This window comes from Triturus cristatus, chromosome 8, assembly GCF_964204655.1.
Source record: "Triturus cristatus chromosome 8, aTriCri1.1, whole genome shotgun sequence".
NCBI lineage: Eukaryota > Metazoa > Chordata > Amphibia > Caudata > Salamandridae > Triturus > Triturus cristatus.
The window spans coordinates 1,459,879,519-1,459,894,307 of NC_140591.1; the positions used below are offsets into that span (position 1 = coordinate 1,459,879,519).

The 14,789-nt window shown below is 41.4% G+C and overlaps 1 protein-coding gene across 1 annotated transcript in view; it reads left to right on the forward strand.

Annotated features, from left to right (window-relative positions):
* LOC146805930 (retinal guanylyl cyclase 2-like) overlaps window positions 1-14,789 on the forward strand; it is a 468,140-nt gene that overhangs the window by 329,268 nt on the left and 124,083 nt on the right. Inside the window, exon 13 of the mRNA XM_085620568.1 lies at window positions 6,151-6,314. Within this exon, the coding sequence (XP_085476694.1) occupies window positions 6,151-6,314 (164 nt within the window). The remainder of the gene's footprint in view (window positions 1-6,150; window positions 6,315-14,789) is intronic.

Genomic DNA, 14,789 nt, shown 5'->3' on the forward strand with positions numbered 1-14,789 from the left:
AAAAAAAACATACATAACTTAGAATTTAAAAAAACGTACAAATTCACTGAAAAAACCATAGGTTTCACACACGTTATAGTTAGGAATTAGCATTTAAAAAACCTTGCAAATTCACTTAAAAAACCATAGGTTTCACACATGTTATAGTTAGCTGGACATTTCACTCGTGAAAAGCCATTGAAATTCCCCCGTTATAGTTAGTGCAGGCATCTATAACTCACGCGACCGCAATCCTCTGCTGATGACATCAGATATTACATCACTGATGACATATGTGTCTTTCTGAAAAATAAATATTTGTAATATATGTATAGCTAAAAATTAATGGAAGAAGACATGGGTAAATAAGTGTCTAAATACAGTGATGTAATATCTGACGTCATCAGCAGAGGATTGCGGTCGCGTGAGTTATAGTTGCCTGCACTAACTATAACGGGGGAATTTCAATGGTTTTTCACGAGTGAAATGTCCAGCTAACTATAACATGTGTGAAACCTATGGTTTTTTAAGTGAATTTGCAAGGTTTTTTAAATGCTAATTCCTAACTATAACGTGTGTGAAACCTATGGTTTTTTCAGTGAATATATATATATATAAATATATATATATATATAGATAGCTAGATAGATAGATAGATAGATAGATAGATAGATAGATAGATAGATAGATAGATAGATAGATAGATAGATAGATAGATAGATAGAGAGAGAGAGAGAGAGATAGATAGATAGATAGATAGATAGATAGATAGATAGATAGATAGATAGATAGATAGATAGATAGATAGATAGATAGATAGATAGATAGATAGATAGATAGATAGATAGATAGATAGATAGATAGATAGATAGATAGATAGATAGATAGATAGATAGATAGATAGATAGATAGATAGATAGATAGATAGATAGATAGATAGATAGATAGATAGATATACACAAAAAGCTGCTCCTTGCTTCTCCCAGATATCTCAAACAAAGCAGACGCGGACCATCAGATGCGTGCTTAAAGTGCTGGTTTGATGTCGGCCACAACGCGTTTCAGTCCTGACGGACCTTGATCATATTTATTTATAATCTCAAGATTAAAAACAATGAACACAATGAAAGAGTTCAAAAAGATGGATATATGAAATATCCTCTAGGTTCTTCCTCAGGAGCTACAACAATATCTTCCATACAATTTTTCATAATTCCATAATGTAACTGCAGAAAATGGAACAAAATATTTAAAAAAGTAATTATCAGGTTATGAATAGCAGTAATGTATAGAATCCAGGATCATTAACCATTTTACCTGAAACACCTTTGGGACATTCTCAATGTGTTCTCAAGCAACTAACAGCCTTTACGCCAATATAGCATTCCTTTTCCCCATAATTACAAAATGAGTCATTGAAATAAAGCATTAATATACCATTATATGTGTAAATAGTGTGAGATTATTTATAAATAGCCATTTATTTAAAATAACTACCATTACAAATACTCAATAATTTTCAAACATAAATATGTTTTGTTCTCTACAGTAAAATGTATGTAATCATTCAGAAAAGAGAGCTAAGAATGTTTTCCCAGATTCTTTCTAAGTTTGCCAGATTGGATAATTCTTTCATCTAATTGTTAACAATCATGTGGCTAGGTCCTCTCCAGTTTCAAAGAATTAGCTTTTTGCCTACCATGACTGCTTTCTGAATTCTTAGTTTTTATTGTGAGCTCCTTGGTTGAAGTTTAGATACACTGTTAAAAATTATAAATTTTTCTTCCAAATGTATATATTCACTGAGTAAGTGAAAAATATATCTTGGACAATCAAGCAGCATAAGTTTTAATTTGTTTACTTGTTAAGCACACATTATTTTTCATTTTTCAAGGTATCCATAAAGTTTGAAATAGATTTGCTGTTGTTACAATCTACTGGGTAAATCAGTTATGGAATGCATCGCCTGTACTATAATGCATTAGTTAACTCTCCTCAACTTAATTCCTTCCACACCTTCTCTGCTTTTCCAAGTGATCGTCAACATAATAAATCATTTGCATGCATTTTTCCCAATTCCTCTCTCTTTTATTCTAAATTCTTTAGTGCAATAAACTGCTACTATAAGAATTATGATAGGGCTTGGAATCCACAGAGAGCTTGAACTACCTACGGTGTCCTACATCAGGATTAATGTGCGTGTTAGTGAAAATGAAAACACCAAAACAATTACTGAAAAAATTGTTCTTTTCTGCACTAAAGTCATTAGAATACAAGTGAATTTAGTTTGAAAAATAGTGTATAAGTAATTCTTGGGCTGAGGAAATATTGACTCATTTCCAGGGCCTCAGGTAATGATGGCCTAAAGGGAGATAAGAGATCGAGGGTGTGAATGTAGGTAGGTTGGTTCTGCCCTTCTCTTATGTACGGTACTGTGAAGTATTCTGAATGTGATTTTGGTCATAGAACTCTTGGTGCGTTCAATGGAAAAGTGCCAATGAGAGTGCAACACAGGAGTAAGAGTAGTCAGTAGATGATGGTACTCGCAGGTAAAGAAGATTTTTTTGTAACCGATTCAGTGAATGTTAAAAGCCATTTGTTGTGTGAGTCACAGTATTCCATTAAAAATAAGCATTTGCAATGCAATAGGTCTCGCATTTACACGAGTTTAAGCTATTGACATTGTCATTTACAATGCCAATAGCTTAAACTTGCATAAATGTGAGACCTATTGTATTGCAAAAGCTTGTGCTTCCAGTGTTGTTGGGTAGTGCAAACTCGTGTTCTCACTGTAAGAGTGAAAGTGGCCTTTGGTTGTTGAGATTTGTATGTTAAAAGAAAACCTCAAATCTGGTGAAGGCAAACACATTGAAGTATTTCAAGACAGATTAACACGTAAGTGCATGTCAAAAAGCTGTTCATTTTACAGCAGACACATGCATCTGTTAACAACTTCCACATACAATGACATGCTCGGAACAAGCAACAAGGGCGGGGTATTAGTGGAGGGGGGGCATTAATGAGCAGCAACACAAAGGAGACAAGGCCGGAGTTAAAAGCAGAGACGTGAGAGGAGGAAGGGAGGGACTGGTGGTGACTCAAGTAAACAATCAGTGGAGGGGATGGTGCTAGATCGGGCGGCCTGGGGAAAATGCCATTGTATATATAGTACATTGCCCATACCACTGCGAACCTCTAGCAGACGTGTGCGCGTGCACACAACCAAAGCTTTGAGCCAGGATTTAACAGTGCAGGCACTTCTGTGAAGTACTCGTGTAAATAATAAGTGAGCATTTACTGCAACAAGCTGTTTAAAGGGGTTCGGTTTCACAAAAAGCACAGAATTTAAAGTGTTGTGGCTCTAGTTCTGGCACCAGCAAAATTAAGCCAAAGCTCTGTTGCAAGATGTTTATTAATAGCAGGGTATGTTGTTTCACTGGATTTGAAATCAAAATCAATGGTATTTATGTGAGGGAAACGCAACGTTCCATGCTACCCACACACAAAAACAAGAGGTTGTTGTGCAGTCTTGTGGTTAGAACATAAAATGCCATGACAGACGACTTCTCTAGGGACAACCCATTGTGCAGCGTTAAAGGCTCTCCATAGTTTCCCCCACCTCCAGCTTCCACATGGGTGTCGGATTACGCACACTAAGAAGTCAGGCAGCAGTGCGAAAAAAAAACACAGAGAAAAGAACCCAGAGCCAGCATAGGTTTGGAGCATGCCACGTGCAAAAGAAATACCAAGTGGGGAGGCGGGCTTTTAATGCGTATCGGGAGGGGGGGAGAAAAAGAGCTTGAAAGTGCATGCTGCGGCGACGTGCAAAACAAAATACTGAAAGAAATACTGAGTCCGGGGGGAGGGCTCTTAATGCAAAGCAGGAGGGGGGGAAGAAAAAGGGCTTGAAGGAGCACACCACGACGTGCAAATCAAACAAAACAAGGAGCTCTTTCAACACGGCGTAGGGGTGGAAAAAACAAACAAACAATTAACAGCGCGACGCCCATGACGAGTGCCATGCTGAATATGTATGATAAACAGCGTGGCACTCGTGACGAGCTCCGTGCTCATTATGTATGGAAGTAAGTATGTAAAAGAAAGTTCCACTCAAACACACATAATAAAGGAAAAGCGGACGAAAACAGTAGTTAGGCGCTGCTGCTTCCGGATCAAACGGAAGTCAGTATCGGATCAACAGCCTTTAAAAAGCCAGCTAACAGAGCAGGAGCTATGCCAACGTTAAACAAATGGCAAGCGGCAGGAGAAATTACCCTGCAATAGGTATTGTTTCACCTAACATACAGATTACTTGATGTCTCTGAGAGACAGCGCATGCGCTGCCCAGGAGAGACCTAAAAAAGGAATGAGGTGGAAATCTTCTTTTAAATTTCCTGCTGAATGGTATAAATGAGAAGAAGTAGACAGATTGGGAGAGTGAGATGAGACATTGGTCAGGTGGTGGAGTGGAAAGAGAAGTGGATAGGTTGTTATAGAGAGAGAGAGGTAAGGAAATCAGAGCTATCAGTGGAGGTAAGCATCTTCCTAGAGTAAAGCAGGGTTGTCTCAAATTGTAAACCAAATTGAGCAAGGATATCACCTGGTATTTGAATCATGACTATCATTATTAAAAACAGAGAAAGACATCTTACCATGAATATTTACTTTTTTACATTATGTTTTTTAATTCATTTGCATCTTGATAACAACGTCCTTCTAGAGGAAGAGACTGGGTTAGAAGAGATCCTGTTTGAGTGCCCATTCTTCCGCTGTTATATTGGCCAGTGATGAAAGTCTCCAGAATCTCTCTAATAACCTCTGGGTGGTTGAAAGTTTTATACATCCTCCTTTGAAAGTTTGAGTGAAAATTACTTTGTATTAGATTAGTCAGCCTTTTGTAAATGGGCCTCTCTGAGTGTACCACAGTCCAATGACGTGGTTGTGTGGGGTTCTGAGTTGTGAGAAGCCCAGTACACAGCGTTAGATGACAAAAGTATGGACTAGGCATACAGTTAATGCAAATAATAATCACATCACCAAATCATATAATTTCTCAAGCACAGTTAAAACACAAATTAATCGGTGATAATCCCCATCAAGTTAGCTAAAAAATCCAGTATTTTTAACTTTCCATAATTGTGCTCAATGCTGAAGAGATCACACAGTTCATATTGGATTAAAAGAAACAGGGATGTGCGTATACCATAAAAGAAGCAATGAACAAACTGAATATTTGTTGTTGTTCATATAGATCCTCAGTATCCAAACATAAGAATTTGTAATTCATTCAAATTGTTCAGTTGCCTACTACGTCAACAGTGGTTCCACGTACAATTAGTTAAGAGTCATCCTCCGGACTGAGAGATTCTTTTGAGCATAAGCAAAGGTAAACACCAATAGTCTCATACACCTGGCACCTACATGTTCCACCTAGATCTCTGTAAGGGATGCTCAACTTGTTAGCTATTTTACAAGAGTGAGGATTCCATAATTATGAGTGGTGGAGGAAGTGAGAAGGTGACAGTGTGATCTTAGTGTAGCATGGCTACAGACTGAGATGTGGATAAGGCTGGTGCAGTACAAACTAGGTTTTGGTTTTGAAGCGCATGAACACATAGGCTGATTTGAAAGAAAGGGTGCCAACCACAGTATCCATTATGTGTGCCCACTTGTAATCTATGTATGTTATTAAAATTGTATCTGCACATCTCATCAGCACTGTCTCTATTAGTTAATTAGATATTTTGGGGTCTACTATTTGCTTATATTAGTAGCATCACTGTGCACCAACAATGGGACTGTTGTTTCTGAAACGTAAATACTTTAACCCCACACTTAGAGTTATGTTCCAGATATTAGTCACTAACTTAAAAGTATTAAAAAATAAACAGGTTATAGTTTACATCGATATGCAATCTTCTCAATTTTGGTCAACATTTATTCCAATAACCTTTAAATACTGTTTTGTGAAAGCTTTTGCTTATGTGTTCTCTGTTCTATTTTGTGCATTTGTGTGTATACAAAGGAGTTCATAAATATGAAATCTATCTGTAGAGCAAAGGAGCATTGTGCAATACATTATGACATTGTTTGTTACTGTATATTATATTACCATTTCTATAATAAATAGTAAGTTGGAAGAAGTAAATAATAAAACAAATCCTTTATCAGTTTAAAACTATCAATAAAGGCAAGAAGACCAACATCATAGACTCCATGTTAAGAATGCTTGAGCAGTACTCCAGTAACCTGGAAGACTTGATAAGGGAGCGAACAGAAGAGCTAGAGGTAGAGAAACAGAAAACTGAGAAGCTCCTTTCACAGATGCTACCTCCGTAAGTAATAAATGTTAAACTCTGTATTTACAGGAATGTAATCCTGCAGGGCTTCAAAAGCTGATGTAAGAGTGTTTTAGTCTTTAAAAAGACTAGGATATTTTTTGGTATTCTACTGTAACACATTCTGTTTTATCTGTATCAAAAATCCTTGTTACAATCAATGTCTGTTTCTCTGCCATCCATTTACGAAATTTTTGTTTTCTGTCAACCATAGTTATGCTATATATCTATATCTGTGTGTATGTTTATATATACCTCACATATTACATCACTCATGACATGGTCAGTGACATCACTGATGACATCTCAATTTACATCACTGATGACATCATCCAGTGAGTGTGTTTTGTAAACGTTTATGAGACTGAAAGATAGATACTAAGCTACTGCATAAGTTAAATTACTATTCTTATTGTACTACTCATGAGAGATACTATTTCTAACATATGTCATCTGAGTGGTTGTATGATTGTCTCTATCAGTGTGTGAGTGGGTGTCTGAGTGGCTGTATCAATCAATCAATCAGGATTAATAAAGCGTGGCAAATCATCAGTGAGGTTCTCTGGAGTTGCTAGCTGCTTTCTGGTGCTCTGTTAATTCGAACAACCATGTCTTGAGTCTTTTTCTGAATTCCTGGAGCAACACAGCGTTTCTGATGTGCAGTGAAAAGTTGTCCAGGCTTTGATCGCAAGGAGAGCCAAGTGTCCTCCGCTGTTGGATCAGTGGATCCGGGTGTGTGTCAGTGAGGAAAAGGGAGGCTGATAGCAGGTGTTTGGTTGGTTGGTGGAAGGTCATTCGTTTATTAATGTATGCTGGTCCTTCATGATGCAGGGCTTTATATGCGTGGGTGAGCATCTTTTAACTGGCATCTCTTCTGGATCAGGAGCCAGTGTAGCTTATTAAGGTGTGGGTGATGTGAGTCTGTCTGGGGAGTTCAAGGATGACTCTGCGCTGCTGCGTTTTGAATTGTCTGTAGTGTCTTCAGGAGGCGTGCAGTGATTCCTATGTAAAGATTGTTACCGCAGTCCAGTCTTCTGGTCATGAAGGCTTGAGTGAAGGTCCTTCTGGTGCTGATTGGGAGCCACCTGAAGATCTTACGGTGCATGCATAGGGTGCGGAGGTAGGCGGGTGAAACTGTGTTTACCTGTTTCGGCAAAGATAACTTACTGTCCAAGATGAAGCCGAGGTTGCAGGTGTGGTCTGTCGAGGCGGGGAAATGGCCGAGTTCAGCAGGCCACCAAGTGTCATTCCATGGCGATGTGCTGTTTCCAAAGATGAAGACTTATGTCTTGTCCAAGTTAAGCTTGAGACAGTTGTTCTTCATCCAGTTGGCAACGCTCATCATACATCTCTGGAAGTTGGTTCTGGTGGTGGAGGGGTCTTGTGACAGTGAGAGGATAAGCTGGGTGTCATCGGCATAGGAGAATATGTTGAGTCTGTGCAATCTGATGGTGGTGGCCATTTGGGTCATGTACATGTTGAAGAGGGTGGGGCTGAGGAACGATCCTTGTGGGTTGCTGCAGCTTATCTCCTTGGATTCCAAGTTGACTCATGGGAGGCATATTCTCTGTGCTCTTCCGTAGAGGCATGATAATCCATTTGATGGCATCTCCCTGGATTCTGATTTGGTGGAGTCTGTTCATTAAGATGTGGTGGGAGACAGTGTCGAAGGCAGCTGACAGGTCCAGGAGGATGAGGGTTGCAATTTTGCCGAGATCTAGGAGGGCCCTGATGTCATCAGTGGCTGCTATCAGGACTGTCTCTGTGCTTTGGTTGGCTTATAATCTAGATTGAGAGAGGTCCAGGAGGTTGTGGTGTTTCAAGTGTTTGGTGAGCTGCTGGTTGACTGCCTTTTCGAGAACCTTCACCAGAAAGGGGAGCAGGGAGATGGGCTGGTAGTTCTTCGGATCTGCTGGGCCAGCAGATGGTTTATTCAGGAGGGGCCACACTTCAGTGTGTTTCCAGTCCTCAGGGAAGGAGGCCGTGGTGATGAAGGTGTTCAGGACTTTCTTGGGACCGAGGTTGAAGATGTGGTGGGGACATGAGTCTGTGGGTGTTCCCGAGTGTATTTGGAGTTCATGATGGAGATTGTGGCTTGAGTTGTCAGAGGGTCCCAACTGTTGAGCAGGTGTTCGAAGTTCATGTTCATGGGTGTGAGTAGTCTGATGCTGTCGCTGGTGGGGGGGTTGGGGTTTGAAGTTCTCATAGATGGCTGAGATCTTGTTGTGAAAGAAGTCTGCCAGGGTGTCACACAGTTCTCAGGAGGGGGTGATGTTGTTCCCGGTAGCTGTGGGGTTGGAGAACTCCTCCACAATGGTGAAGAGCTCTTTGCTATGGTTTGTGCTGGATTCTATGAGCTCTGCTGGTGCATTCTTGCTTGTTTTTCTCAGAAGGCGCTGCTACTGGTCGAGTGCTGTTTTGAAGGTGGTACGGTCTTCTGTCTTTTCAATAGCACACCATTTCCTTTTCCAGTTGCTAGCAGTTGTTTTGGGAGGATTTCAGCTCCGTGGATAACCAGCTGGCTCCTCTGGTCAGTGCTTTGGGTTTTGCTCTCTTCGCGGGGCGATTGTGTCAGCACATTCCGTGAACCTGTGGGAGAAGTTCTTGGCAGCCTGTTCTGGGTCCGGAGATGTGTCTGGGCGGTGGGAGTTGAGAGTGTTGTTCCACTGGTCTTCTGATACCTTTTTCCAGTTTCTGGGTGGCGTGGTGCCAGTGTTGGTAGATCCTGTGAAGATGAAGTGGACGCTGTGGTGGTTGGTCCTGGTGAGCTGTGGTACGCGGTTGTATTTGACTCTGTTGTTGGATGCAAAAGTGGGGTTGAGCGTGTGTCCTGCAATGTGGATGGGGTCGGTGACAAGTTGTTGGAGGCCAATGTTGCTCATGCTTTTCAGGAGGTCGGTTGTGTTGATGTCATCAGGGTGGTCGAGGTGGAAGTTAAGGACTCTTAGGAAGATGTAGTGCTCAGAGTCAGAGTGCCTCAGATGATCCTTTTACCATCTGTGTGAAGTTGGAAATTAAGATGTTCCATTATCAGGTTTGGGTTGTCTGAGGAGGTTGTACAGTGGATGGTGTCCTTGTAGATGATGGCAATTCCACCTCTGTGTTTGTTGCTTTGGTCCTGGCATGTTATTTTATAGCCTTCGGGTGTGTCGATGGGGATGTCTGGTGTGGAGTCGGAGTTCAGCCAAGTCTCTGTGCGAAAGATGACATCCAGGGTGAGGGATGAGATTGTGTCCCAGATTTCCATGGCGCATTTGCCGAGTGATTGTGCATTCAGTAGAATGCACTGGAGTTGTGCCATAGCAAATTCATGTGTTCACTAAGACTTCTCTCTAGGATGATGGCTCAGTATAGTAGTGATTTTCAACAGACTGAGCTCTTTGCTGACACCTTTCTACAGGATGAAGAATAATTGTACTTGTTGTTTGTGACGCAGTGCACACATTCATTCTTATTAAATATTTAAAAAAAAAAAAATTAAAAAAGTAAGGTAAGATAACTTATGTAGTCTTTCTATAAATGCAATGCACTAAGTCTTTCTTTTTAAACTAATTTTATGGATCCACAAAACCGTTGTGAATCCTCAAACAAATAATTGGTCTGCCGGTTATATTACAAACAGATTCAATACTAAAACAACAACACATTTAATACAAACATACACTATTGCAATTTCTATAAGTGTATCCCTGCCTGTATGTGGGTGTGTGAGGGGCTATGTGAGTGACAATGTGGGTATGTGAGTGGGTGGCTAAATGTGTGTGTGAGTGAGTGGCTGTGTGGGTGGGTAAGTGGGTATGAGTGGTTGTGTGGGTATGTAAGTGGGTGTGTGAGTGGCTTGTGGGTCTCTGAGTGGGTATGTGAGTAGCTTTTTGGGTGTGGAAGTGGATGTGTGACTGCATGTGTGAGTGGCCATGTGAGTCTGTGAGTGATTTTGATGGTCTATGAGTGGGTGTTTGAGTGGCAGTGTGGGTCTGTGAGTAGATGTGTGAGTGGTTTTGTGGGTCTGTGAGTGGGTGTGTGAGTGGCTGTATGGGTGTGTGAGTGGTATTGTGAGTGGCTGTGTAAGTGGGTGTGTAAGTGTATGAGTGGGTGTTTTAGTGTGTGTGAGTGGCTCTCTGGGTGTGTGAGTGGCTATGTGAATGCTTTGGGAGTCTGTGAGTGGGTGTGAGAGTGACTGTATGTGTGTTTGAGTGGTTGTGTAAGTGGATGTGTGAGTGGGTGTGTGAGTGAGTGGCTGTAAGGGTGTGCGATTGGTTGTGTGGGTGTTGTGACAGAAATGTCTCTCTGCATGGTGAGAGACATGTACCCCTGCCCTGAGTGCTCAACTGTATTATTGTCTGGATCCCCAATGCTGATTTGTTGCCACAAGGCGAACATGGATCATGCATGTGCGCCATGACAAAGGCCTGTCTCATGGATTGCAGTCTTGTTGGACCGAGAGAAGCACCCAAAGTGATACCCTCATAGTGGTGGATGGCTAATGCCTTCACCAAGCATTAAACAGCACAAGAGTGGTAGTGGCAGCATACTGTGCAGTGTTCAGCAGTAGTGAACAGGTCCTTTTTACCCTGTGTCACTGCAGTGAGGCCTACTGGCTCACTCACCTTTTTAAAAGTTCAGCTGCTGTGCGTTTAACTCACCATCAGGTCGATGTGAAAGTGGGCATGTGATGAAAATGTGCAGAGTCCATATTTGCTTGCAAGGGGATACACTACACGTGGGTGAAGTGTGGTACAGTGTGCACATGTGGCTGCACTGACAGGGGGTGTTCAAAGTGACACACCCTGGTACATTACAGTGGGATTGTAGTGCTGAACAATGTGTGCACACGTAGTGTATGTGTTGCATGTGGGTATGCTGGTGGTAGCATAATGCATGAGGACAGCAGTGCTGGACATTGAATGTACAAAGAATGTACACTGAGTGCAGTAGAGCCAGTACTGATACATTACATGGACGACCTTAGGTTCCATTTTGGGAAGCCCAGGCTTGCCTGGTGGAACCATGAGAAGTAGAGGAATCCCCCCAGACAGATGTACTTATTACTGCATTCCTGTGTGCTGGGTGGGACAAGCACTGGATAAAGGGAAGCCAGGCTCTTCCTATGCATTTCAAAGGGCTCTTTGATTCAGTGACAGATCACAAGAAAGGGGGCCTAAAAACATCTCAGGAACAGAGAGGTGGGGTTGATCAGAGAATCATAAAGGGTAGGTCTGAGGGCCCAGGATTAACCTTTGAGGCACATATTAATGTGACCGACATCCAGGTGTGAACTCAGGTCACTCCCATGAATCTTGTTGTGGGTTATTCAGCTTCAGAATCCTGCCTGGTGTGGCAGAAATCCTCCAGGAGGATGGATGAAGGGGAGAGATGTCCATTTCAAATGAGCAGAACCCCAACATAAAACTTCAAAGGTCCAGATCCTTAGGACTCCTAACTTTACTACTACTAAACTGAGACAAATCCTAATTTTAAGGCTTTCGGTATTCACAGAAGGCATTTAGGAGTCCTAAAGTTAGGACTCCTAACTTCTGTGAATACCGAAATGAGTAAGTGCCTTCTGTGAATACCAAAATGAGTAAGTGCCTTCTGTGAATACCAAAATGGTAGTAGGCCCTGCATTTACAATCGTGAGATTACAAAAACAGATCTGTAAATGATGAAAAACACCCAATTGTGCTAAACAAACTTGCTAGGTTACACAATACAAATTGTATGTATCTATGTCTTTCAGTACAAGGCATTGCAAAAACCCAAAAGTAATTCAACGTAAATCTGAAACATTTCTGCTCCTTGATGAAAATAATTTAATTTGCAACATGTTCATATCATTGGATGTGAAATGATCAAAAAAATATTTTAACCGATCCAAATAGGGAAAGTGAATTAATGGTTTCCTGGGATACAGCTATCAAGCCCCATTAGGCAAAATAGTTCTCTCCAAATTCATTGAAATTCACAGAACTGGTCCCCTCAGGCTGAACCTAAAAAAGTGTGGTAAGTCAGAAATTCATTATGACCCTTCCCAGAAAACCTCGTCCATAATTCAGTATCAAACAGTCAAGCCCAAGTGGGCATAATGTCACAGTTAAAAAGTTCATGTTTCAAAGTAAGAAGACAAAAAAGATGTGTGTGTAATCCATAATAGGAGCAACTCGATTGATAAATCATTCACTCTCCAAAGTGCTTTTGAAAAGAAAATACGAGTTAGAAAATATATCTGAACCAGTGCAATCTATACCAGAATGTTCAGATAATAATAATATATTGCAATGCCATATACTAACACAACCTAAATTAGGTAAACCCAAAGTTAATAATACTGTGATACCAACGGCACTTGTAGGTCAGAGTTATGTGGCATGCCTACAGGTGGGGTGACATTTTTTGTCATGGTTCATCCCAAAAGGTGTAATCGTATTAAAATCTATCGTAATTCATATCTGTGTAATGTCAATGTCCTGTTCCCTCCTATAGCATGTTTGGGTATGTGGCCAATGCCAAAGAATCAGAGTTTAGTCCAATCACTCTCATGGCAGTCTTTAAAATATTTGACAGTGCTGTAATTCAAATCCTGATTGGTAACGGCCCTAACGTGTTCCAAAATATGCTTTTTAAACACAGTACCAGAAAATAAGTTAACCAAGCAAATTTCCAAAAAATAAAAGCTGGATGAATAGGCCTCAAACATGGACTCCTCAGTCAGCATTAGGTTATATTCAGTTGAGCTTGGGGGGATCTGTAATAGGAAGTGGATTAGAGAGGCGTCAGACTTCCTGGCTTAATGCCTCTCTCCTCCACTTCTGAAACGCAAAGGCAAAGGCTGCACCATATTTACAAGAATGTGGTGCAGCCTTGCGTTTCCCCCTGCGATGGTGCTTAGTTTAACAATTTAGCGCCAACACAGGCACCCTTGCACCACAGTGCAAGGGTGTCTGCGTGCAGGGGGGGATTGTTTATGTGTAGGAAGGTGTCCCTTCCTGCACATAAACCATACTTGAAATGCCATTCAGTCACTTTCATGCAGGCTGCTTCATGCAGCACACATGAAAGTGACAAAATGGCATTTTTTTAAAAGTTTGTTTATGTACAGGAAGGGGCACCTTCCTGTACAAAAACAAACAATGGCATTTTGCTTTTTCCATATGTGCTGCACAAGGCATCGCCATCTTAAGACCAGTTTTTACCTGGTCTTAATTTTGGCGCTGCCTCCTCTGTACGCCACCCTAGTACATAGAGGGCATTGTCAAAATGAATGGGTGTTGCAGTGGAACACTCACTGCCCACCCCTTTCACGCTAACCATAGCGTGAAAGGGGGCCTTATGTACAAGGCTGCATTAAGCCACCTTAAGTGGCTAATGCTGCCTTGTACATAAGGCGCAGCCCCTATTGCCACGACAACGTCAATATAGGTGATGATGTGGTGGCGATAGGAGCTTGTACATATGCTCCTTGGTTTTTATTTCCATTTCTTCATTTTGTTTAAGCTCCTGAAGGCGTTGATTTCAGTTTAACTGTTTGCTTCCATTCTGTGTTGGAACTTTGGTTCTGTCAGGCAGACCTACAGGCCTAGGCGCTTGCTGATAGATTTTCAGTATAAAATGTATTTGTAAATAAATCCCAATAAGCTTTATTTCATTAATAAATTGTGTAAAGCCTAAACCTCCGATGAGTTTTGCCCCCAGTGTTCATCTGTAGGCGTACATGTTGTACAATCTCATAGGGGCATATTATCAAGAAACGGTGTTAAAATTATTGCCGCTTTAGGGGCAGAAAACTGCTGCTAAAGCGGCGATAATGGGCTTGATAATATGCCCTGGAGAATTCCAATAGAAGCCCATGTTCTGGTGTCAACATGGGGTTCTATTGGAATTCTCTGAGGCATATTATCAAGCCCATTATCGCCGCTTTAGTGGCAGAAAACTGCCGCTAAAGCGGCGATAATTTTATCGCCGTGCTTGATAATATGCCCAGCCGCGTCACTATGGGTGTGCGGGGGGTGCGGACCACACCGGGTGACACCCTCACATGGGGTGACACCAACAGGGCCGGTGTGCGCAGAGCAACCTAACCTTTCAGGAGGAGGAGGTGCCTGTGCGCAGTGCGCACTGTCTCCTCTCCTTTCTTTTATTTGCTTCCCTGTGAAATGGATCCAAAAAAGAAAATCACTTTTGCTGGAAATCAATGTCGTATTTTTCTGACATTTAATTCCAAAATTCAGCATCGGGAATAAAAGTTTAAAAATATGAAAAATAAATACCTAAATAAAGTAAGACAGAGTGGTAGCAAACTGTCCAGATCGATTTTATTCACACCCAAACACATTAGCGCCACTTTTACAGAGTTTGCCAGTGACGCGCTATTTTGGTTGTCTTGGCTTTGTTTTCCCTGGGCTTGGAACTAGTGCACCAATCCTGGAGGTACTGCAATGTGAGGATTGAAAAACAAAATTTGTACTGCTGCTCTGT